The sequence below is a fragment of the Accipiter gentilis genome, chromosome 6, assembly GCF_929443795.1.
Source record: "Accipiter gentilis chromosome 6, bAccGen1.1, whole genome shotgun sequence".
NCBI classification, from domain to species: domain Eukaryota; kingdom Metazoa; phylum Chordata; class Aves; order Accipitriformes; family Accipitridae; genus Astur; species Astur gentilis.
In genome coordinates, this window is record NC_064885.1 from 6874153 (window position 1) to 6899528 (window position 25376).

The 25376-nt window shown below is 48.2% G+C and overlaps 1 protein-coding gene across 1 annotated transcript in view; it reads right to left on the reverse strand.

Moving 5' to 3' along the window:
* Window positions 1–25376, reverse strand: part of LRRC75A (leucine rich repeat containing 75A) — a 95233-nt gene that overhangs the window by 53850 nt on the left and 16007 nt on the right. The window contains exon 2 of the mRNA XM_049803640.1: window positions 8286–8414. Within this exon, the coding sequence (XP_049659597.1) occupies window positions 8286–8414 (129 nt within the window). The remainder of the gene's footprint in view (window positions 1–8285; window positions 8415–25376) is intronic.

The following is a 25376-nucleotide window of genomic DNA, read 5'->3' on the forward strand; positions in this document are numbered from 1 at the left end:
AAAAAGATAAAAGTCACCCTGGCCATGCTGGACTTTTTTTTTTCTTTTTTTTTTTTCTTTTTGGAAAAGCCTCAGTCAGCTCATCCAATAACCATTTGTGTTTACACAGCCTCTTTCATCCCAAATTGCACTGCAGCATTTCGGAGACTTTTGAATCGCGGATTCTCTATTCGTTGGCCCCCACATGGGATCAGTTAGGTAGCTGGGAACGTGAGAAAGATTTCTTTGTCTCTTCACACTGCAGTAAAAGTTGCACACATTGCCATGCCTTAGCCCAATCCCATAAACTCCTCAGTACTTTTTAATCCAAGGGAATTTTTTTATGGCACGATAACAGGGTGGGCTTCCCCAGGCTGCTCCCACACACCTGCCTCTTCTGCACCAAACAGGCTCAACTCCCATCACCAGCTGAATTTCTCCTTCAGAGACAAAACTGGTATAAAAGTCTGTAAAGAGATACCTAATTCTCATAAATAGGCCGTAATTTTCATAAATTAGCCCACGCATCCACTAGCTAGCCAGAAAGTGGGGTTACCCCATCACACACTACCTCGGAGAGGGAAAAACAAAAGCAGCCCAGGGGTTAAGGGCAGACAAACCCTACACACACATGCCCCTAACAAAAAATGACAGTGTCTTGCACAAACACAGGCCAGTTCATCCTACAGCCGTGACACTGGTGCTGTGGGGGAATACAGATTCAGCATCTTTTATAAGGCGTTATTGCTTGAAATATAGTTAATCTACCTGACATTTTAACATGTTTTTTATAAGGGACAAGAACACTCTCCCTGGGTTCCTACACCATGAAGTGCGCTTAAATAAAGGGTTGCATCCTGCCCCTTCCCCACTGATGCTGGTGAGGTGTATTTTTTAAAAAAAGAAAAATAGATGCCAGGAGAACAGTGCCACGGATCAGGCTCTGAGTAATTGCTCGACATCCCCACGTGTAAACGGGCTGAGTGTCGGAGAACAAATTCATCAGGCAGGGAGGGATGAGGACGGTGCAGGAGCTTCCTTGCATCACTCGGGGTTTGGACAAGGAGGCTGAGGCAGGGCTCATCCCCTCTCCCTCTGCACTCCCATTTCACATACGAAACCAATAACTTGCCAGTAGTGGTACCATCATAGCCCATCTAGACTTCACTGTTATTCCCTTTTAGCCTTAATATTTAAAAAAACCTGCAAAGTGCAATTTTCCCTTGTTTCCAAGGCAGTCTGCTCAGCTTTCGCTCACATATAGGGGCTTTAGAGAACATCTCTCTTTTTGCGAAGAAAAGATAAGCAGAGGGCATGACACATTAAGTTAGGAGAGAACCAGAGTTGTCGTTAGTAGGGTCTGAGCTTCGCGGCCTGTTTCACACTGCAAGACAGTTTAATGTATTGCAGATGTCTTAAATACCCATACAGAGTGATCTTCACACTTGGAGCAAGACCAGCAAAAAAAACCACACCAAAAAACCAACCAAGAGCCATTAACACAGAATACAATCGACTTAGTTGCATCCCTATCATCCCCTTTGCTTTTATATCAGTTATTTGGGGGTTTAGAGGGTTTTCATTCATAAATCAGCTTCCTTTTATGATGTTTCTTACAGCAAAGAACAAATAATACTTAGTGCTCTCATAGCACTTTGCATCTGGAATCTGAGAGCTTTGCAAGAAGCTGTGTGAGATGCATTTTCCTTGTGCATCTAATAGCAAAAGGAAAAGGTAAGAAACTCGTTGAGGCTGACAAGCTCACCCAACAGACTGTGCCTGAGTGTCCCTCAATGTGTCATCACTTCATACCTATAATTTCAGCTCGTACTGCTGTAAAAATGAATGTGATGTCAGAAACTTGGAATGATCATTTGAATTCAAGACCAAATAATAACACGCATGGTGGAGGAGCTGGATTATGTGCTTGGTTTGGGGATAAAGGGACCGAGTTGGTGGTCACGGTATCCTGACTATATTCATCCTATATAAACTGAGTTTATGAATACCGTTTTAGCCACATGTCGCAGCACACAGAATAGCAAATACGAGGAAAAATGCTCATTTTAGCTTCAATGCAGCTCCATCAGAAATAACACATTTTAAAAATGCAGGGCATAAAAACCCCAACATCATCTGTAAATTCAATCCTTATACCACGGGGCTGAAGAAGAGTTTGAAATAGGTTATTTCATCCAGGTCACAATAACCACTTTTTCTTTCCATACTTTCTTGTTTTCATGGGTGGCAATTCACGTAATCAAACCCATACTGCAAACCTGATCAATTTAGAACTCACGCAGGAAAAGACATCCGAGCCAGGGATGCGGCTAAGCATATATTTCTCAAATGACACAGGAGCGAACAAGAAAATAGATTTTCACTCTATCCAGAGCTACACAGGCAAAATCCATTTTGTTTCCAGTCCCAGCATGTCACCTCTCCAACTACACCAATTGCTTAGAAGAGGTTTTAGATGCCCTCCCTGGCACTTTGCTGTCACCATATAGCTTGAAACACTACGAATTTGGGTGGGGAAACTGAGGACCATGTTATCTGTTTTACACAGCTTCCACCCGGCCACTGACTGGCAGAAAAGCCTTCCTCCACAGAAAGCAGCAGGATGGGGATCAGCAAAGCCAAAATCTCACTTTGGATTTACTCTGGGCACCCATCAGGGGTTGGAGGAGCTTCCACGGTACATCCCCAGGACAGTAAGAGCTGGTGCAATCAAACACCCCAAGGTCACAAGGGAAAAAAGCAGCCTTTGCTCAAGGCTTCACTTTCTCCTCTCCCCCAGCTCTGCTCAGTGCTTATCCCATGTTCAACAAGTCCTCAAACCAGAGGAAAGCCTGACTCACTCCCTATCACAGTCATCAGTCATCCATACATGTGGCTTTGGTCTGTGGAAAAAGAAACCGGTTTAATTTTCCAATAGTTTATGGCCAGATATTCCTGCTGGCAAAAAGAGCTGTGAATTTTTTACGGGGGCCCTTTGCTCCTTATGCGTTTGTGTTTTCAGCTCCTTTGCCTGGAACAACTCCCGCTGGAAACCTGAGCGGCTGGAGGAAAGATACGGGGCATCGGGGCAGCTCCGTCCCACGCCACGCGGCTTTGCTGAGGTGTTTTGTCCCCTTTCCCCGTTCACGGGGCAACCCTGGACAGACAGACAGACAGACATCATGGGGACCGAGAACACCAGCAGCACCAGCTGCCTCCTTACTCTGGCGCTGTGTTTTGGAAAGGGCTGGCTTCAGGCTGTGCCTATAGCTGAGCTGTTTTGTGAGGAGCCCGCCTGGCACCTTTCCACGGGGCTGGGGTTTGAGAGAGGCACAAGGATAAAAGACTGTCCCAAGGCCATTGCCATGGGGAAGAAAACACTTGTTCAAATGTCTTTGATCCTATGCAAACACCCCCTTGAAGTGACGTTGGAAAACTTGCTGCACAATACGAGAGTTTCCTGAAGAGCAAAGGTTTACAATAGCTGCACAAAGCGATAAAAACCAAGTGCAACATCTACGGCCACCACTCAACACAACGTTCACGTGCAATGGCAGCATTTATTCGACCTGAAACCTTCCCCACCAGATAGCAACCCAGCAAGCCACAGCCAGAGCTGGGCGGTTGCTCTCGCACGGCTCCGTCGGCGTTTCTGGAGACGCCGCGTTGGTTGTGCTGCAGGCGCGTCCCGGCCCCTCAAGGAAGGGGTACTCGAGACACCCGGGTTTGGTTGAACTCCCTTATATGTTTGTAAGTAAGGACGGGACCAAATCCAAACCCTGACTTCCAAGTGATCTGGAAAAGAGTTTTCACTTGGCTGCTTTAGCAAAAGTCACCCGAACACAAGCGCCTCGGGGAAGGCTGGGATCTCAGCGGGGTCTGGAGAGACATGATCCAGCCTTTGCACGACATACCCTGACGTCCGTACGAAAGCTCACCCAAACAATTTCCGCACTTGGGCTCATTCAAAGCACTCCAGGCTCCTCCAGCACAAGTTAAATTTTTTGCCTTGCTGCTGGTTTGAATTTACTTGCTGGAATAAGCATCCACTGAACTGTGCTGAGCCGCAGCCACGTTGGAGAGCCCAGGCCAACTTTTTTTCTGGCCATACAGACCAGGACGTGTTTACCCAGAACTTGGAAAAACAATTCAACTTTTATTTTAGCTCAGAGGAGAGACCAAGGGGTCACCTTTAAGCTAAGGGTGGTATAAATAGAGGCTGAGTGAAAAAAGCAACGTACAGAAAGCCAGGGAAGTGCTCTCTCCAGGAGGGAGGAAGAAAGCAAGACCCCATAACCCTGAGCAGACACATATTTAAGAGCAGACACATATTTAATAGAGCAGGTTAACAGGGACCAGGGTCCAGGTCAGTCCCATTCTTCAGCCCCATGCGTGCCACCTCTGTACGGATGTGGGCAAGCTCACAGCTGCCTCAACCTCCATATTCATGTATATTTGTGCCACGGGATGCAACGGCGTACCTTCAGCAGGCAGAGCAAAAGGCAAAACTTCTTCAACACTCCTGGCCCTGAGCTTTCTCCTGCTCTTGTATGCCGCTGCCAAGTCTCTGTCAAAGAAACTGCAGCGAGGGAAAGAGGTCTGGGGAGAAAGAGGACTGGATGCTGGAAAATAACCCAGGTGACTAAGGCATGCAGGGTTTTGGGGACATGAAGGAAATCAGTGTCTCAGAAAAACACCAGCAAACACTGGGATGAAATTACTTTTCACCCAGCATCCGGAGCTGCCAGAACAAAGAGGGTTTAAACCAAAGCCGGTAGCACCCAAAGCCCAAGCAAGACTAAGTCACGGACCAGGAGCTGCAGGACGGTCCTGCTGTTGCTGGATTTGCTGTCTGTCACCTGCACGATCCCTGCTTTCCTCTCCAAGGCAACACCCATCAATCTCCCAGGGATGCTCCAGGGCTTAGCAACTGTCCGCAATCCCCTGTGGCTCCCTGACGGAGCGCCTCGCTGCCCGGCAGAATACGGCGATATTTTCTTTGCTGTATTAATACAGCTGTCGCCGCTCTCACGCGAACACTTGCCACCTGCCAGCGTTTCCCACAGCAGACTTGTATGGGACCACTGGTCCGGAGAAGCCATCCCTTGCTCCGGGACCAAAACAACTGCGTGGTGCAAACCCCGAGCTGTGCAAAGGAGGGGGAGATGACCAAGTGCGTCCAACGAGCAGCATCTCATGCAGAAGAAGAACCTCAGTGCTGCATGGGCTGGATTTGTGTTTGCTATTGCATGTTTTACCACCACGCTTTGCTAGAAGCCCATGATTCAGTATTAGGAGTTTGCATCTCTCTGCTTACACTGGCGCTAACTTCTTCACGGCGTTTAGTGCCAAAAGAAACGTGCAGGGAGACATGCGAAAGCAGGTATTCGGCAGCGGAGCAGTTCGCCGCTGCATGAGCGGCCTCGGGTTATTTTTATGAGGACTGCAGAGCGCACACTTGGCTGCAGCTCACCATTAGTCTCCCAGGGCAAAACGTGGAGGAGAAACCAGCTTAGTCACGACGCTTTGGAAAAGGGTAACCTCAGCGGGGGAACGGGGCCTCTCTGCCTGGAAACCCGCCCGTCAAAATAGGTTTCTCCAGTTTCCCATCTCATTGCCCCATGGGGGAGGAGAGAGGAAAGGATCTTATTCTCCATAAGAAAATGGAAAGGGATACATTGGTATCCTTGTAGAGGTTTAGCTACGCAGCACAGGGATGTGTCTGTATCTTGAGCTCACACTGTAGGACATGGGACATCCTTTCTCAGTCTAGGGATGGGGATTTGGGTCCTTGATGTCCCCAAGCCATGTCTGCACGCTGCTGCACTCGCTCCACCCTTCCCAACACAGTTTATTGAGTGTAGAGAGTTTTATGGAGCACTTCCAGAGCCAGTTTCACACTGTAGCCCAGGCAGACACACCCCGAGCATCACCACCGCTTTTCCCCAGCAAAATTAAAGATTTGTTTAAATATTTAAAAAAAGCAATTTCCCTCATTTTTAAATAGCAGCGGAGGCTATTATTAAGTAAACATCCACACGAAACAGCAGTGAATGACTCTGTCCCTTCATACACTCTTACAGGAACTTAAAGACCCATTATTAGCACAAAGTACAGGAGAGTGATGCCTCCAGGTCCCAGCTGGGACCCCTGGCCCATCGCACTGGGTACATCACACTTATGGATGGTCCCTTCCCAAGAAGAGCTTAAAAATGCCACATGCAAATAAAAGGAGGCATGAGATGGGTAAATGCCTTGCAGTTCAGCAGCAGAGACGAGAACAGATGAGCCAACTCTGAGTTTATTGTCTCCAGGAGGGAAAAACAAACAAACAACCTTCCCTCCAACTAAATCCAAGGATACAGAGTGCAACAAGTGTACTCTTGGCAGAAATTCAGAGGCCTGATGAGCTTGCTGGGACCTGCTAGGAGATACATACATCCCCTCCAGGAATATCTAAAAAATACCTGAGGTTCACCCTGTGATCCCCAACAGTGGCTGGGTCTTGCTCAAATGTCCCCTCCCTGAGATGCTGCTGGGACATTGGTGGTGCTGCTCTCCAGGAGGGCTGCAGAAAGAACTGCACCCCCCTGCATCACGGGGATGGACCCACAAACATCAGGTACGCACCCCACTTGGGGCTTTTGCACCTCTCCTCCCTGCTCCAGGTTACGTCAGTGTACGAAGTCTTACATGCTGCAATGAACCTGGATGATGGACGCCATGGCGTTGCTCTAGGAAGCTCTTTGTAAGGACAAAAAGGCATGGGAAGGGTTTGGAGGACAAGGAGGGAGTGTGTTGGGAGGTGGTTCCTGGTGGCCCTCAAACAGAGCTCCAACACATCTGCAAGCATGACCAGAGCCAAATGCAGATTATGGGAGTGGAAGGGGTCCCTTTTTGCTTAAAGTGAACTTTTTGGTAGCTTATTGGTTCCAGACAGCAAGTTCAGGGAAGCCACGCAGCTCCCACACTCCCAGGGAAGCTGTTACAATGAAGACATGCAAACCCTCCCTTGGGCTTAGTGGAAAACATCACTCAACGTCTTCCTACAATTCACACCATTTGTTGTAAATGTAACTTTAATTCCTGACAAGCAACGTGCAGGTGAGAAGAAAACACAACCGTGATAGATGAGCCTTCAGCTCCCCCACCACACTCTGACCTGTACCAGACAAGATGAAACACGGACAGAAATGTCTCTTTAGGAGGAAGCCCATTCCTGGGAGTTTCAAGAGGAGTTGAGGGAGCATCACCGACGACAGCTCCCGCTTGCCCTACAGCCTGCACGGTGCTTTGCAGAAGAAAGGTATTTCCTCTCAAAGGTGCATATCTCAGATATTTGCAACTGATTCATCTTTGGTGCACAACATGTCACCGTGACTGTAGTGCCAGGACACATCACATCAATTTAGTACCATCCTCCCAAAATTACAGGTAAGGAACTGTAGCACAGGAGGACTAAGAGAACAAAAATCCCCACACATCTGATGCCACCTACATCTCCTGTGATCGCTGTCTGGGAGCTTTCGGTCTTCTCTCTTCCCCCTCTTCCTCCTTATCCAGTGTGTTTTGAGAGCTCAGACATTTCACACCTTTCTAAGCCTACACTGCTCTGCGAATCAGATACTGACAGTGCTGCTTATTTAAAAGAAAGCCTAGGGAAAGAAACCTTCATTATCCAAACAACCAGTGGCCACCATGCAAAGTCACATTTGCCATGGAAGGGAGGGAGCCAGCCTGGGATTTTCAAAAGCCCTTATGCTGCTATAGCCACCAGTGAGAAAATGGGGCCAAGAGTTTTAAAAGCCCACATCTGCCTGGGGCTACATTCACAGAGAAACCTGCTCATGTCAGAGCCCAAACTGCAGCCCATGGAGGCTGAGCTTTTTTGGAAACCTAGCCTTGAAGGCACAGCCAAGGACTCTCTCGTCATTTGGGGTCAGGATAAATATCGCACAAGGGCGAGGAACGGTCTGTTATCCTTGCGAGGCCAAAAGTGTTCCTGATGGGGTAAGGTCTTTAACACAGAAACACAAAGTGGCAGAAGGCAGAAATAATTTGCAAAACGAAGCGCTAACACTCAAAGTACTAACATCAGGTGAATGGCAGCCTTGGTCTGCTGGAAAGCCCGATACTGTGGAATCAAACCACGATCTCCGAGCAAGTGCTCTACATCCAAAGACACACAAGCACAGCAATAACCGGGAGGCTTTTTCCCTGGCACTCGGGGAGAAGCTCTACACTCCCAGCAGAGCATTTTCCTAGCCAGCACAGTTTTGGAGGTGTGATGAGACCATGGTACCTACCGGTTTGGGGCAGTGGATGTATCTAGCAAGGCTGATGATCAAGTCATGAGTGATTGGATCCACCAGGTTTCGAAAGCTGGCATATCGATAGAGGACGTCATCCAGAGAGGTCGACTCCATTCCTAGGTCCTGCAGAAAACAGTGTAAAGGAGCAATATTAGATGTGCTACAAAAGCCAGTGCTAGCACGGATCTTAAAATTAGCCCACGTTGGTGCTCCCCATGAAGAAGCCAAGAAGAAGGTGATCCCCACCAGCACCCAACACATGCAGGGGACACATAAGCATGTCACCCTGGTGCAAGCTGCACTCCTATGCTTTATCTGCTTTGCAAAGAGGCGTTAGGGCTGCAGGATAAACGCCCTCATGCCACTCACGAGCCATAAATCCACCGAGCAAACAGTATGCTTGCAACAACGTAAAATCAAAGATGACTCCAGAGAACATGACAGCTTGATCAGCATGAAACTGGAATTGGAGAATAAATATAGCATAGATGTGCTCCGGGTCTGCTGTGCATAGGGAGGAAAGAATGAACCTAAAATTGCAGTAACGGAAACAGGAGGATAAATTGGGGGGTTTTGGGAAGAGTGAAGTGCTGGACTAGATTGCCTGGGGAAGGGGTGGAGGGTCTGTCGCTGGAGACTGGACAACGATGTGTCAGGAACAGTTCAGATCAAGCTGATCCTGCCCTAGGGATGGATCAGACCTCCTGAGGTCCCCTCCAAAACTATTTTCTATGATTTACAATCCTTAGACATAATAATTTGAGGAATTTTGGCAGAGAACTCATCATTGTATGAAATATGTTAGTGCACAGGGCTGAGGAGGGGAAGGGTTATATATAGTGTACTCTTTTTACTTCAAATACTTTATCTCCGCTATGTTTTGTTCCTCAGCAGCAGCCTATCAGGGGATGGGACAGCACTCCTCAGATGAACGCACATTGCAGCGAGGTCCACTGCCACCCCATAGGATGGCCAGAGCCAGTCCACCCAGGAGGTGTGCCTCACAGGTCCCGTCCAACACCGGCGCTCCAGGAGACCTGGCTCATCTTCCAGGCCTGCCTTACTGGGTGAGCTTAAGCAAGCCATTTCCCTTTTGCCTGTTATTTTTTAAAGGAATAAGTTGCGTATTTCTCTTCAAAGGCTCGCTTTCACTTTTAAAGAGCGAAGCCCAGAAGCAGCCGCCTCTATTTGGTATGGATGGGATTTAGCAAAATGAAGACCCATGGGTCTGCATTTCAGGAAATTCATCTCTCCTTTGGGTAACGCATCCACCTTCCCCCAGCAGAGACACCACCACACCTACCCCAAGGCATTTACTTTCCAGATGACCTCTACAAGACTCGGTGGGCAGGGACAAACCCACACCGAGACCTGCCTGCCACTCTGCCATGCATTTTGGCAAGAGAGAGCCCTTATGCTACCAAAACAACGTGGAAGCAGTTGTTTGATAGCCACCACTTAAGAGTGGAGATGTAACTTGGCAAGGAAGAACTGACCACCAGCGCTGTTCCAGTGCAAACACTTGTGTAGGAAGCCACAACCTCTGGTCCTTCAAGCCCTCACTGGCAATGGGAGCTGGGTTTGTAAGTTGGTGGAACTGGTCCAGCTCTGAGCATCTACTCCTGCTTCTTGAACCAAAACACAGCACAAACGAGGAATCATTTCAACTATCCACGAAAAATCAGGCAATGACGAAAAGCTCATATCTGTATCTCCACTAGCAGTGAGAAAAATTACTCCTGACCCCCAAGAACAGCCACACTGCAGACAAAGACTTGTCCACAACTGCATCAAATGCCAAGTCCTCCTCCCACGTAGCTGGTGGCATCTGGCATGAGGAGTTTCATGATGTTTGAAAACACATGTGTGTCTGGGGGTGAAAAGGCCTGCTGCCCAGAAATGGCAGCGCTCCCAGGGATTAATTATGGTGCCATCAAACCAAACTGGTCCAGTTCTACAAAGAATTTGAGGCTGAAAAGAGCTGAGCTACAAAAATGAGATGGAAGTTTTAGGTGAAAAAGGAATGAGGAATACAAGAAACATGCATAAAGGGGAAAGCATTTGGTGCTCTGCTTGTCTTCTTAGGGAAAACCAACCGGCTACAGGGATGAAATACAGGAGGGGACCCTGAGGGCGGGGATGCTGTCATGTGGAGCTGGGGAAACCAAAACATAAAAGTTATTTAAAAGGTGCCAGTAATAGGAAGGTGCCATTTGGCCACGTGGGAGTCTCAGTCTAAGTAACTCAATAAAAAAAAAATATTGAAAAATGTCCGACACACAGCACAGGGCTGGGACAATCTTATTCACAATCATCCTGCAAAAAGCAGCCTTCCTGACTCTCTTTTTATTTATAGTTTTGACTAATAACTTGTTATTTATTGGATAAGGACCAGGCAGAAAAATAGAAATACAATTCAGGAGCTGCAACTATCAGAAATCCATGAACGCGTGGCTGAGGGTGGGGACCGTCCCCAAGTTCTGACAATGATGGGTTTAGCTGTGTGTTAAAAGCACCCCAAGACAGCCTTCCTCTGGCTGGTGCCCCCGAGCTCCAGGGTCGCAGTTTGCAGCTCATCATTGACATCCACACACACAATTTGTTATAATTTACATGACAAAGTTCCCTTTCTCCTGCCCCCAGTGTTTTAATACAGCAAATCCAAGCCAATAACACTCTTGCAATAAATTGGAGCCTGTCCTGAGCTCAGAGATGCTCCGGCCCCAATGAACCACATGGGAAGGCACATTGGTTGTAGGTGCTGATGCTCTGTGACTTCAGACAGGCTGAAAATGATCATCTTCACTTTAAAAAAAAAAAAAAACACAATTAAAAAAAATCTATTCTGCCTTCAGACACTGGCTGTAGCAGCCAGAGGGATCTCGCATTGCATGCAATTACAGCTCACGCCACAAACGAGGTGTCAAGTCTTCAGCGTACTGGTTTCCTTGGGTCACCACCACAGCACTGAGTGCGTTAACACCGGCTTTGACTGCAAACACACCATTTGGTAAAAAAGAGCCAAGGCAGTTAAAAAAACCCCACACAGGTAGCGCTGTTCTCCCTTGCCAGGAGCACCTACAAAGCCCCAAAACAACAAACCCAACTGGCCACAAAACCCAACTGGCCAATGTGCCCACTGATTGCAAACAACCCTAGTTTGAAAAATACAGAGGCTGAACTGATTTATGAACTATCCCACAGCTTCTGCCAAGTTGGCACTTAAAAAATAAAGAATTAATCTCAGCGTCGAGATCTCGAGCTAAGATGAGGGCATGCGCTGTGCTCTCCAGGAGCAGCACCATGATGGCCAGGCCAGCCCACCAAGGCTGCTCCGGCATGGTTGGGTTTAATTAGGCTGGAAAAACTAATTCCTTTGTTCAAGACCGTCTTCCTCCTCATGTATTTCTGCAGCACATGGATCCACAGGTGATGACACAGAACCGGGTGGGTTCAGGAGCTCGGGCTCCTTTGCAAGAGGAAAAAAAGGGAGAAAAAGAAATTGCACAGATAACGTAGGGCAGGGAGTTCCCCAAGGAAACTCTCGCTCTTTCAGGGAAACACTTCTCCTAACAGCAGTGTGGATGTTACATTCCCTGTCTGGTAAAGCTCAACATTAGGATTAAGCAAACATCAAGTAAGAGCTGGATTTGGCCCACAGTCATATGGCATTGCTGGCAAACACCACGCACTACCGCAGGAGCCGGCCTGGGGGCACGGTGGAGGTAATCCCACCCACGGCAGCTCTTGACACACTGGGATCTCTGAGGATCAAACCAGGCTTAGCGTCTTGCCACTTCTCTTTAAGCATCTCAAAACTCTGACAATTTTGTCTTAAGCTAAAATTAAAATGTAGAACCAATAAATCAGAGAATTTCTCCTCCTCTCTCCTGGGAGAGCTTACATTTTTCACATGAAATATTCCCTCCTCCCTCCTGGTACACATTTTTTATGCACAGATGTCTTTCTCAGCTGCTCCCTAAATCTCTCTGCCACACCAGCATTGTCTCTTTTCCACCACATGTAATATTTTAAAGCCACTCAAGGCTGAAACTTGTTGGAGGCCAAGTGATGAGCTCATCTGCAATTTAATAACTTAACACCAGTTCATGCTGTCAGCAGCAAATCACAAATCGCTAGCTTTGGAGAAAACGCCCAGCATCTGGCTCGAGTCACTTGGGGTTTTTTTCAGCACGTTCCCTTTTCCCAGGGGATCTTTACCTGGATAGCAAGTGCAACTTTCAATAGGTAGGGTATAAGGGTTTAAAATTATGGTATTTATGAGCCAGGCAGGACCACGGCTTTCTTGGTGTAGGCTGAAGGGTTGTTTTTCTAGTGTGTGTCCAGAACCCTGCACCCTGCTGAGATGGTTTGGGAAGGTTTGTGCATGTGCAGCAGGAAAAGGGGAACATCTCTGCAACCCTGAGCCACCTCGAGATCTGACATCCCCATGGGTGCTGGCAGGAGGCGGCCGGGAGGACATTTCAGAGCAGCACATTCAACAGCACATCTACCCCCGTGAGGCAGCCGGCGCTGATGCCCAACTTGAGCAGGATTTGGGATTCACGACACGAAACAAGCAGAGAAAGTCAGGAACCCAGAATTGACTGAAAGCAACCCAAAGGCTGCGAGTGGATCACAAAGCACCGGGGAAGAAGCGGCCGAGCCTGACGTTAGGCAGCTCCCTGCAACTTGTGCTGCTGCCCCTGCGTTCATCTTACCAAACCGTGCCCTTTACTGAGCACATCAGCTAAAGTCTTGCTTTGCCAGGCGAGTCTAAGGAGTAGGCAGAGGAGATCACTTTGGGGCTGAACAGAAAAGCAAGAATCTTGCTCAATTCATTTTGCTGTGCATCCTCCCTGCCATCACCCATGACCTTCCTGCAATTTATCTGATTTTTTTCCAGCTTTAGGAGGCCAAGCGAAAGGCAAACTGCTTGTCAGTCCTTGGGGATGGCTCACCCACTGGAAGGAAAGCTTCGCACAAAAAACCCCAAACAAAAAAAACTGTGAAGGAATTAGAAATTTAAATCAAAGAAGTCCAGCAGAAAAATGCAATGCCTCCCTCCACAGCAGCCAGCAATGGAAACTTCCCAGCCACAGCCATGAAAGGCATAAGAGAACCCAATTATTTTGGCAAAACACTGAGCCAGGTGAGAGCCCAGGCATGGTCAGTCCTGCTGCCTCACAGAGCTGATGCTGTTCTAGATGGTCTCTTCAACCTGGGTCCCTTTTGCCAGCAACACCCACAGAAACAGCCCTTCCACCCAAAACCCAGCCCTTCCAAACTAAGAGCCCACCATTGACTTGCCCAGGCCAACACTACCCAAGCAATGCTGTTTTCCCAGTGAAAAAGGAAAAATAAATGCAAGGCATTTGGGAGCTGTACCCTCAGCTTATCTTTCCTTTGTGCCAGGTAAAACAACTTGTTATTCCCCTTCTGCTGACTGTCAAAAATTGCAGCACGACAACAGCTAACAGTTGAGCAACCGGCTTTTGAAGCTCCAAGTTGTGTTTCCATGACACGCAGCATCGTGTAATACTCCCCTAAGCCACAAGGAACCATAAACAACGGAAGCCAAGCACATTTTTACTTATTAAACTATTTATCACTGCAAATTGAATTGCAATTACAGGAAAATTCAGCAGGTCCACGTGAGAAGTCCTACAATAAAGCAGATTATGCTGTTGCTGCTTTCATTAACATGGAACGAATACAGTTACCGGCTGCCCAAATGAGGTTACTGTGTAAAATATCACCCCGAGCTCCTGCAATCACGGCTGCTCATAAATAACCTGATAGCTGCTATTTTGGCCAGTACCTCTTCCAAAACTGTTTCTTATCTCCACTAATAGCCAGGGCCACATAATGAATTTCCAAGCGGAGAGGTTGGTATTATAAACAAGGGTAGGGCATGAAGGAAGAGAAGGATTAATATTGTGCGCAATCAATCATCTGCAGCAACTTATCTGGGAAAGATGATTTCACGAGGTGAGCATTAGCAATGCAGTGAGTAAGGTCAGCTCAGAGAGACAGGCATGTGAGATGTGACTCAACAGCAAGCACAGTGTGGGTTGCTCAAAGGCTACGGGGTTGTTTTTCTTGACAGAGGACATGTTTAGCTGCTCAATCCCCACGTCTGGTGAAGTACCCCCCTGAAAACAAGCCAACAAAATATTTCTTGCCTTTGATCCTTAGGATGTTCGACTCCATCACAAGACCTCCGATGTCTGGTTGACTTAGGAGGTTAGCAAGCCACCGTAAAACTTGGTATTTATGGATTTGCCAGCTGCAATCAGCCATGGCTGGCCACAGCGTCTAGAATCAGCCTCCACCTGTTTTGCACGTGATAAGCCCTCCGGCATTTGCTTCACAGCTAGGAACTTTGGTGCTGCTTTACTTTCCTATGAGATAAGACCAAGCAATGTGGAAGTGCACTGCTGGAAAGATTATCTGCCTGGTGCATTTATTGCAGCCCAACAGCTCCGGTCATCCACGTACACCCCTTATAAATCATGCATTTATACATTGCAATAAGGTGTTTTACACAAATCTTAACTGGGTATCCTAAGGAAACACAGCTGAAATAATCACACTGTCCATCCATCTCCTTCTCCTCTTCCCCAAACAGCATTTTAACGCAGCAACCAATTTCAAGGGTTGGGAGAGGAGTAAAGCATCTGAAAGGTAATGACATCCCAACAGGTTTTGGGAAAAAACAGACCTCAGCAATGCAAAGATGCCCAAGTTTGCACCTTTGAAGAGGGCAGGCAGCATTTAGCAGCTACACGTGGCTTGGCTGTGACTGGGCAGCCGGTGGTGGGACCAGTATGTCTGGAAGGGGCATTGCAGAATGCACCTTGGGAACCTCCAAACAAACCAGCAATTGCACTGCAAATTTCTATGTCTAATCCACCCAAATGGTGCAAAAATGGAATTTAAATATGTGGGATATTTTCTGTTTAACAGAGTTAATTTTCGTTTGGAACCAACGATTGCTCATTCAAGCCTCAAGTGAGGGTGCAGTTAGAGAAGAGAGTCAGTGTTTCAGGGAAGAGGTAAACATTTCCCTAGCAGATTGACTCAAATAATAAATGGTGGCAGCTTGAACCCCCTCCAGGAGGCTGGAATTATAGAAACTCAAAGAGACAGATTAATGGGCAGAGATATGATGCCGCCATCCAGATAATAAACAACTGCGAATAAGAGATTTGCAGAAGAATGCGCTGCATTTATTTTAAACTGTAAGGCAAATGCAATTACCCCAATTGGAGTTTGGCCAGACCACAGCTAACAGACTTCTTTAGGAAACTGCCTGTGGATGTTTAATGAGAATAGATAGCCTCAGCTACCCACCCCATCTTGATTTACAGAGCCAGTGGGATCCCAGTATAGAAAAAGCTTAGAAACATTATTTGGAGAAGGTGACTCCAGGATTTGCTTTGAACAATTCAAGCAATTTAGATCCATCACTGCCTTTAACACAAGCATTTGTCTTAAGCTCACAAAATATTATTCACTCATCCCTTTGAAACCAGCGGGAGCTGCCTGCATCCTGGTTTCCCATTTAACCTGGTGCATCAACCTGGGGCTCCAGCCCCAAGCCAGGATCCTGCTGGCCACGCAGAGCCTGCACCAGATGGCTTCTGGTGGGACTTGTCACTTCTTCCTCCTGCTCCCCAGATGGATGGGTGACAGCAGCAACCTCCCAGCAATACAGCCCAGCCAGTCTCAGCCCTAAGGTGCAAAAGCCTCTTTTGCTCTGCACCAAAAACTCTCCCAAGGACAGCGATTCCCCCAAGGTCTTCCTTCTGCAAAGGAAAGGTGGGGGAAGAAAAAGGCACAGGTCTAAGGGCAAGACACAGAGAAGGCTGTGAGCAAACACATCGGTCCCTCCAGTTTGCCAACAGATGAGTGCAAACACCGAAGGGCCTCTCTCATGGGCTCCTCGCCTCCTGCTAGCCAGCTCCACCCAGAGCCCACCACATTACATGGCTAAAATCCAAGGAAAAAGGCTAATGCATCAACCCTGCAAGACACCCACCCTATCAACTCTGCTCTTGCTGCTGGAACTCCCATTAACAACTCTGCGGTGAAGCATTGAGAGGAAAGATGACAAATTTAATCAAGCACCTTCCATCTTTGTGTGTCTGCTAAACGAGCTCGCTGGAGTGACCCAGATACCGACTGGAGTGTCCAAACCACAGGTCTGAAGCAGAATTATCATTCCTTTTGCTCTCTGACTAGTACCTTTCACTATTAAAGGCAGTAGGGGTTGCACAAGGACTCCTGCCCCAGCACAGGTCAGCGGCTGATCCCCAGGATGAAGGCTACGCACCAGTCCCGGCCTTGACCGCATTTGCTGCCAGCTGCCAGCTCCTATCTGCACCGCTTCTCCCTGCCACCCCACATGCAAAAAACCACTTATTTTCCCTTGCAAAAGTCTCTGGGATCTCTGTCAGAAAACAGACTTACAGGACAGGACGCATCTCATCTCCTGTCAGGTAAGGACCCAGACTTGTCACCTAAGTTCAGTCTACTGTCAATTCATATGAAGATGGTGATTCATCCTATTCTAAGGCAGCTGGGCTGAGTCAGTCTCTGGATGTGCCTGTCTCTCAGTTATCTGCCAAGAAAAGCCCCTCTAATTAGCTTATCCTAGACATTTAACGTTTAGGCAACTGGAGCAGGAAAATCCCACTCGTACTCTTCTTACCTTTGTTTTCCAGCACAAGCAGCGTAGAGCTCTGCATGGCTTTTGTACCCACTCTACCAGCAAAAGAACAGCCCCATCTGTTTTGCAGCTGATTACCCACCAATACTAGTTACATTTTTAAGCTTTGCTTTAGGCCCCACTGTTTTGTTGGAGGTAACCGGGAGCTCAAACAACTCTTGTCCTTGGAAGATGACAGTAGAAGCCTTGTGGGCACTGAAGACTTTTATTTGTGCATGCAGATATTGTACCATGTTGCGTTCACATGCACTAAATACACACACACGTCTTTATAAAAACTATTTACAGTAACAAAAAAAAAAAAGGCAGAACTGAGATCCTTGCAGGAAAGGGGAAGAGATTTCCAAATAGAAGATGACACTGTCAGATGAGGAGGAATCACTTGTCTTCATAATTTCCACTGCCTGTTAGACACCGCCCCGGTGTCTGGGCATACAGTAAGTGAACGATTCCCGACACAAGAGCAGCATTTGCAATCACACACCTTCCCCTGTTTGAAATTACAGACGAGTCTTCCCGCACATGCTACGATTGATGAGAGTTCTTGGAGCAACACCGAGTCTACAAGCACCTCGTGCAATCTGCTCCTTATCCCCCACCTGCACGTACTGCATTTCATTAACAGTAACAAGACAAACACCCTGGCTTTACACATCCTTGCAAATCTCTCTCCTAAAGGATATGCTAAGAAGAGAGTCCAAAAAATCTTGATATAGATGGCCCAACCTTAATAATGGATCAACCAGGCAACAAGGTCTGAGCGACTGTGCTGTCTGTCCATCCTTCTACCTCTCCGTCCTTCCCCAGGTAACTCTGTGTGTCAGCCAGTCTCATTAAACTATGGGAAAGGGGCAAAAGTCACAAAGGTAATTGATGCCCTGTAAGTTTTGGGGAATCGGTGTCGGGGGCAGGAAGAGACCCCAGTAAGGAAAGGACCAGGACTTGGCTGTGGCAGCAGATGGATGGACAGGAGGACAGATGGTCTGCACCTGGGCTAGATGGTCCACAGCTGCCGTCAGGGCTGCCTAGCATGGACCTCAAGGAGGACACTGGGAGAAGCTGGATTTTCCTGGAGCTGAGGTTTGGCTGATGTGATGGACAATCAAGATAAGCCTGCAGGAAAGCCAGCCTCACCTGGGCCTGCACTGGGAACCACCCTCTTTTCTAACGGAAAAAATGAGAGAATGGGAGTCCTCACCTCTGACTCTTCCCTGCTCTAATCCAGCCACCTTCTCCAAGTCGCCCTCAATTCACAGATTAACACAACACAGCAGGAGCTGCCTGGCTCTGGCATTAATTCTGTTGAACCAGCCTCCAGTTAGTGTGAAAGCAGAATTTATTATCTTGGCCCACTTGAGCCCCATCTCCTGTTTCCAGCAGCTGCCACCGTGAGAGATTTCAGGAGAGGTCAGAGCGGGTCTCCTTCTGATGTACGACGGTGCAATCCTGCCTGCCGGGTGAAAAGCCCTCCGAGTACAGCGTAATCAGCTGTTCCCGGGAGCAGGCGATCCCAATACAGCCAAGTACAGAAGGAATTGTGAATCACGGTTGAAAAGTCACATTTGCTTTCCTACCCATTCAAAACGCGGCTTTCTGAAGACGTCCCCTCCTTTCCTCAGCCAGGAGAGCTGTTGCAATCCAATGATGGAAAAAGAAACTTGATAATTTCAGGGGATCAATCGGGTCTGTGTTAGCAGTGCTGCCAAAAATGCTGAGATGGGGATTACCCACCCCTATCCGATATGGGGTTTTTGTTTTGATGTACAGCTCTGCCAAACAGCAAGCACGCAGACAGCCATGAAAGCCACCCGGAAACACTCCCACATCATCCCCAAGTACTGAAATTTCCAGGCACATCACGCTGAACTTGCAGTGTCAATAATGATGTTACCATATCACCGGGAAGCCTCCCGGACCCCTCCCAGCACCCAAAAGAAATCAATCCGTTACTGCACATACAATAAGAGCTTGCAATCCAATAACTGCTATCTAAAACCTGGTTTCGCTTCCAAGCCCTGGGTTGATTATTATTGCATTAGCTATGGAGGGACCGCTCAATGAATGCTAAGCTCTACTTCAAAGGGACTAAATTTCAGCGGTGGAAGACTATACAAATGCTTTGACAATTGCTTTGGGATCCTTCAAAGCAGATAGGTGCTAGAATAAAACCTAAGATCTTATTGATACAGGTGTTAGTAAAAATAAGCATCAATGATTCCTCAACACAGCTCTTTTCCAGAGTAGATTATTCAAGGGAAGTAATTTAAGACATCTTTGTGAGAGAGAAATATTCAATTAACTCTTTAAACCAGCTGCCATGGAATGATGTGAATGTTACAAAAAGATCATTTAAATGAACAAAATGCAGCTGACTCCAATAAAAACATGTCAAGCCTTTTTTTTTGTGCCATTTATACCACTGCAGGAGCCTGGATGGGACAAGTGCAAAGACAGAAATGGGTTTGGATAGATAGTGGCAAGGGAAAAGCCAGACACTGCAACGCCCACCACCGGCACTGCCCAAAGCGCACCAAATATGCCTCCAATGCACTGCCACCCTCTCGGGCTGCCATTGGTACCTCTGGAAAGCAAACACGTGGCTGAATCAGAAGGCGAAATGCTTTGCCATAGCCAAAACCATGCCCCGGTAGGCAAGGCAACGGGTATGCTCCTCTCCCGTCTTAGCCTGAGCACCCCATCCTCTACATAGGCACCCATGGGTGCATCCTGCAAAAGGAGAAACAGGAGCACGTGCATGTCCCACAACGTGCACAGCGCTGCTGCCCTTCCCCAAGCACCCCACGTTGTTCCTGCCGCTCCCCTGAGACTTCATGCCCTACCTCATTCCTCCCAAAACCAAAGTTCTGTCATCTTCTCTTCCCCCTACCCAAACGCGCACCAAATGAACTGCACTGGCGTCTCCACATTGGCCAGACCGAAGCGTCAACCACCTGAAAGCGGCTGAAGGAGAAATCTTGATTCCCTGATCCACAACAGGTCTTCTCATCTCAGTCTTGGTTTGCAGGTACATGGACATCGGAAATCCGGGTCTATCATTGGTTTTCTACCAGCCAGTAGAGCAGAGTTACTCTTTACAGCTACCTTGCTGCACTTAACACAAAAATCTGGCTATGTATCACCGCAGGAAGACATGTATTACAGATTTTGCACTGTAAAACCTTAGAGGGAACAAGATACAGGCAGATTTTTAGCTCAAAGCAAGAGATGAGAAAATAGGGTTGAACTCGACATTGAAATAAAACCTCCCTGCCCCTTTTTTTGCATTAAGACTTATTCTGAGTTAACAACAGCCTATTCCACACCAAGCATAAAGCCTCTTTCTGCGCTTGGTGCCTTCTCAACGGTTAAAAGAGGCTTCCAGCAAAGGAGCAAAACAAACAAATCCCACAGCACCAAACTCATTTTCTTACTTAAGACAGAGCAACAGGAATGGAATAAAAATAAAGGTTTCCACAGCTTCTAACGGCTTGCCAAGAAGGCCAGCATCGCACAAGTAATTAATATGGACAACATGAATTTCAATTCTTTCATTTGCAAATCCAGCATCACAGTTAATCTCAAACATGGACAAAGTCCATTAATAAAGCAGATTCGTGTAATGGGATTCAAAGCAATGGCAAATCAATACATAACACACTTGTACGCTAGAATAATCTATGCTTCGCATAATAATCACGGTAACTGTAATGATGTGTATTTATATGGAGACATATTCAAGACCAGCCCAGGCCACCTAATGAGCTCGGCGGGGCTTGTTCTCCCACGGTGGGATGCAGCCAGCACCAGGGCTGAGCAGCCACATCAGAAATACCTAGGAAGAAAATCAGATAAATGTGTGCATGAAGCGGTTGCAACAGGGAGAAGAAATCAGGGAGGATGCTATTTAACACAGAGGGTTGGCACTCTCCTAACCTCACCCAAAAAAAAGAAAAAAAGGATACATTGTGTACCATGATGCCCTTGTGATCATGATAAAAAAAAAAAAAGGCTTCCATCGCTGGACGGAGATGCACACCCATGGGTCGTTATCATCCATGTGTTCCCAAAAGCCACACAAGGGGCAGGGATTGCCCAAGCAGCGCAGGGAAGGGACAAACTCCTCAGCAATCCCATTTCATTAATTAGACTTGGAGCTTTTGGTTCATTTCTCTCCAGACACTGACAGCAGGCGGTTCAGAAGCAGTTTCATTAAACACCCACCACACACGCTTTTGCACAGATACCCACCACGCTGGGCCGGCGAGCTATCCCCCTAATTATGGGATGATAACACAGACGCTCTGAAACCAGCCACAGTCTGAAGCCAGTCACATCCACACAGCTCCAGCTTAGGGAAAAGTAGGGGTATCACCCACTTCGATTAACTCCTCATCAAGCCTGTGAAACGCCTTTTTTGCAGGAGCTATGCCTAGAAGCATGTGAAGTCAAGCTGATATGTAGCACGAGAGCTAAGGCTGCATCCAGTGAGGCACGTCACGCCTGTGCAGCACTTGCTTCCAGCTGAAGCCCCAAAGGATGCCTGGCACCACCATCCAGATGTGGCAAGGGTTTCCCACTAGCACTGCTTTGCCCGTGATGCTCCGATCACTGCCGAGCTCCACATCTGCATAAAAAGATACTGCAAAGGTGTTAGAGCTGACTCCAAATAGAGAGGTAGAGCAGAAGCTGTGGAGAGCTGCTACCCGCTCCGTCTCCATCTGTTCCTTCTGCTTTCAGGCAGGTTATTAAGTGACTTTCCAAATTTAAAGACTCCCTAAGTCTCACAAATGATGGAGTCATTCTGGGTTTGGGGAGGTCCTCCCAACCCCGTCCATTATCAGAGGCAGGAGTTAGGGCTTTCCATGTTAGTTGCTGAATTGCTGCATGGACTTGGGCAAGAAACTGAATTTCACTTTTCTTCAGCTTTCCCAGCAGCAAGATGGAGGCAAATCCGATGGAAAAAGGAGCAACTCAGTGGTACAAAGGTGCATGAAGATGCAGGCAGCTCCCCCCATATTTTGAAAAGGCTGGTCCCCAGCCCTACGGCAGCGTGAGCTTATTGAATTAATCCCGATAACCACCCTGCTTAGTCCCTCCAGGGTGGAATCACTGAGGGAATGGAAAGTATTTCTTACACCCCCGAGCAGCCGCAAGCGAGGCACTGCATTAGCCTCTCCTGGGCAGCCCTACTGAACAGTCGTCAAGTGCCTCACGCTCAGCAGCTTTTCAAGGTGCAAGGGCAGATGATTTCCTTTAAAATCCCTCCTCAAGCCCCTCTGATCCCACCCTGGGCATCTGGCAGAGCCCTCCTCTCCGGGAGGTGCTTGCCCCTGGGGCTCATCGGCCACTGGTAGGACCTTTCCTCTGTCCTCCACTGCAGGCTCAGATGCATTTACTGGTACACACCGATCCCAGCTCATCCCCTCTTTCACTTAACCACTGTCCTTCTTGTCATCTTTGATGCCTCAAACCCCGTGTGGGGTATGCAGAGAGCCTTCTCCTGAACATACCGGAGACACTGAGTCACAGCAAGTTAAACCCACAGCCCCAGACTCATACTCTGCCTTCTGCCTTTAACGTCCACATTTGCAAACACCTTTAGTTGGGAGGCTACGGTTCTGCTCTCCTCCTTCTCCTTTGGGATATCTTATCTCATGCTTGCCAAGTCAGAAAACCACTTAAATACCTGATTAACTATAAGCACATGTTTAAGTCCCACTGAAGCCAAAGGGTTTTGATTAGCAGAGCACTTAATACAGGTTTTCGCTAAGGAAAACTTCTCTCCTCCATTGCCCTCTCCATCCCGGTCCCTTCACGGCAGCACAGGGTACGATTTGAGAAGCGATGGCCAGGACACACCACGAACATCAGCTCGCCAGAGCAAAACGCAACTTAAGTGACCAGTGGAAGAGCATTTTGCACAAAATCAGGCAACGAGATCCCAGGAGATGCAGGCAATTTGCAGGCTGGGCTGGTCCGAGAAGCGCTCTGCCCTGCGAGAGCCAGCGCGCTAACTCGCCAGCAAACATTTCCAGTAAGTGCTGTTAAGATCCTCCTCTTCATTTCACCACACATCACTGCAGAAAGGCTTGAGGGTGGTGGCTGCTGGCCTCTCTCCTCTGAGCCCCAGGGGCTGTCTGGGATGCGACAGATTAACCCACGCGTGGCCAGAGAGCCCCTGCACTTGGCCAAGAAGAGATATTCATCCCAGGTTTCATTGGGGGTGCTGAATAGAGACAGAAAATAAACAGCCTTTCTACTGTGCTCCATGCCTCTTGCCCCATTTGTAGGCTCTGGGTCCTCTGCAAGGGAGAAGAGGTGCTCTCTACACCCCCAAACCCACAGCAGCACCCCCAAGCCAGGCAGGCTGGGAGGTGGCAGGGAGAAGCAAGTGCAACCCCTCCTGCCCACCCAGGACCTCCCTCCTGCTTGCAAAGGCAGCAGTACCTCTTGTTCAGCAATAAGAGGTGTCAAAGTCCTGTCCCCCCCAATTAAAAATGAGAATATTTCTGCTTTGTTTGACAGTCAGGGCCATTAAACTGCTCTTGTTGATATTTCATTTTCCAGCGAAGATGCCGGCAGCGTGCGCCAAATTAACTCAGAATGACCTAGACAGAAAATATACCTTTTCCCAGGAAGCTTCTGCAAAAGAAATTCAGCAGGCGATGGATTTGTGGTGGGGCAATGCCCAGCAGATGATAGCACGCTATTAGCCGACACTTGTGCGTGACAATAACCACGCCTTGAGCTCACTTTGCAGGAGACAGCTTCGTGGAAAACCTGCTGCTTCCACTGCTGAGTCACGCCAGAGCTCCTGCACTTCCAGCTGATGCAATGCAGATTTCAGTCCAGGCTTTTGCTTCTCGTAGCTCCTAACCTGATTAGGAGTTTCCCTCCACCAGTAGCTTCTACCCAACCTCCACTGTTGGGGTCCAAGATGAGGACCAAAAGGACCACCAGTCAGTCCCAGTAACGAGGCAGGAGGCAGCTCTAGAAGAGGTTTACACCCTGTGTCAGCTCCTATTTCATGTTTTCACACCCACAGAAGCACGGCGGAGCTCCGTGCCCTGGCACTGAGGATAAAAGCCCAGACTTGCACAGTTGGTTCTTACAAGTTTAGCACGGTCAGAGAGACCAAGATGCAAGAGAAAAAATCGTGCCGGCAGTGAGCTGTGGCTCACGGCACTCCACTGACTGAGGTCCTCCTCCACCTGAGGCCGATCTGCATCTCCCAAACGCCCAGCTCCACACAAATGGGTTCCTTCATTAGGAAAGTAGAACCTTTGCACCAGCAAAGAGTCACTGTTTGCACAGAACAGGCACTGCTGACTCAACCATTAGATATCCAGTCTGGAACCAGCCAAAGCAGAAGTTTCCACTGAGGGATGGAGGTGTCCAACAGGTTCCAGGGGTTTCCTTCTTGGAGAGCGACAGTGAGGGACGAAAAGATGAAAGGATAGCTGGTGCTTCACTCTGGGATTTTTGGCACTGGTTTTCTTTCAGGTAGAAAAGCCTGTGCTTCCAATGAAGTTGCTGATATAAACCTCCACAGGATGGTTCTGGGACAAAGGCTCGTAGCATCCAACACGTCAGCTGGTCAGGGCAACCCTCAGGTCCTTCATCTTAACACTCTGCAGTCTTCATCCACAGAGAAGCAAAGCAGTTTTTCAGTTAACACGTTGGCTACCCAGCCTTCCCGCTACCTCATCCCAACCTGGCAAAGCCCCCAAAACCACACTGAACTGGACTCGAGTGTTGAGGTCTCCTTGAAGTGGATGGGAACTAAGCAGAAGTGTTATTTCAAGCACATCTTTCCAGGCTTTCTTTTCAACTGGGCCCTAGGTAAACCTTCAGCTGTATCTCCTGACCTACAGCAGCCATCCCAGCTCCAAATGGCTGATCAGTTGCCCAAGACCTGTAGCCTGCACATCCAGCACGAAGGCCCAGGTCTTCCGATGGACCGGCTCTTGTCACCTCCGGCCCCGCAAAGCCCAGGCTGTCAGCTGCACACTGGCATCTTCAGGCGCCACGTTGGAGAAACCACATCCTCCACCATGGTGATCCAGCACGAGCATGGGCTGATGTCTCCACCCAGCACATGGCTAGCAAGTCAGATCAGCCCCTCCATCCCAGCCCTAATGGCTTTAGGTTGTTATCAGTACACGCTGTTGGCTTTTCCTCTATTTATTCTACTGCAGATCCTTCCTCCTCCAGCAATTCCTGGCATCCTTTTGAATTTCACTCCCCAAACGTGGCTGTTGACCCCCAATACTGCCACTGACTCCACCGGGGTCCAACACATACCAGCCTCCGGGGCAGGTGTCCCCATGGCTCACGCTGGGTTTTCTCTT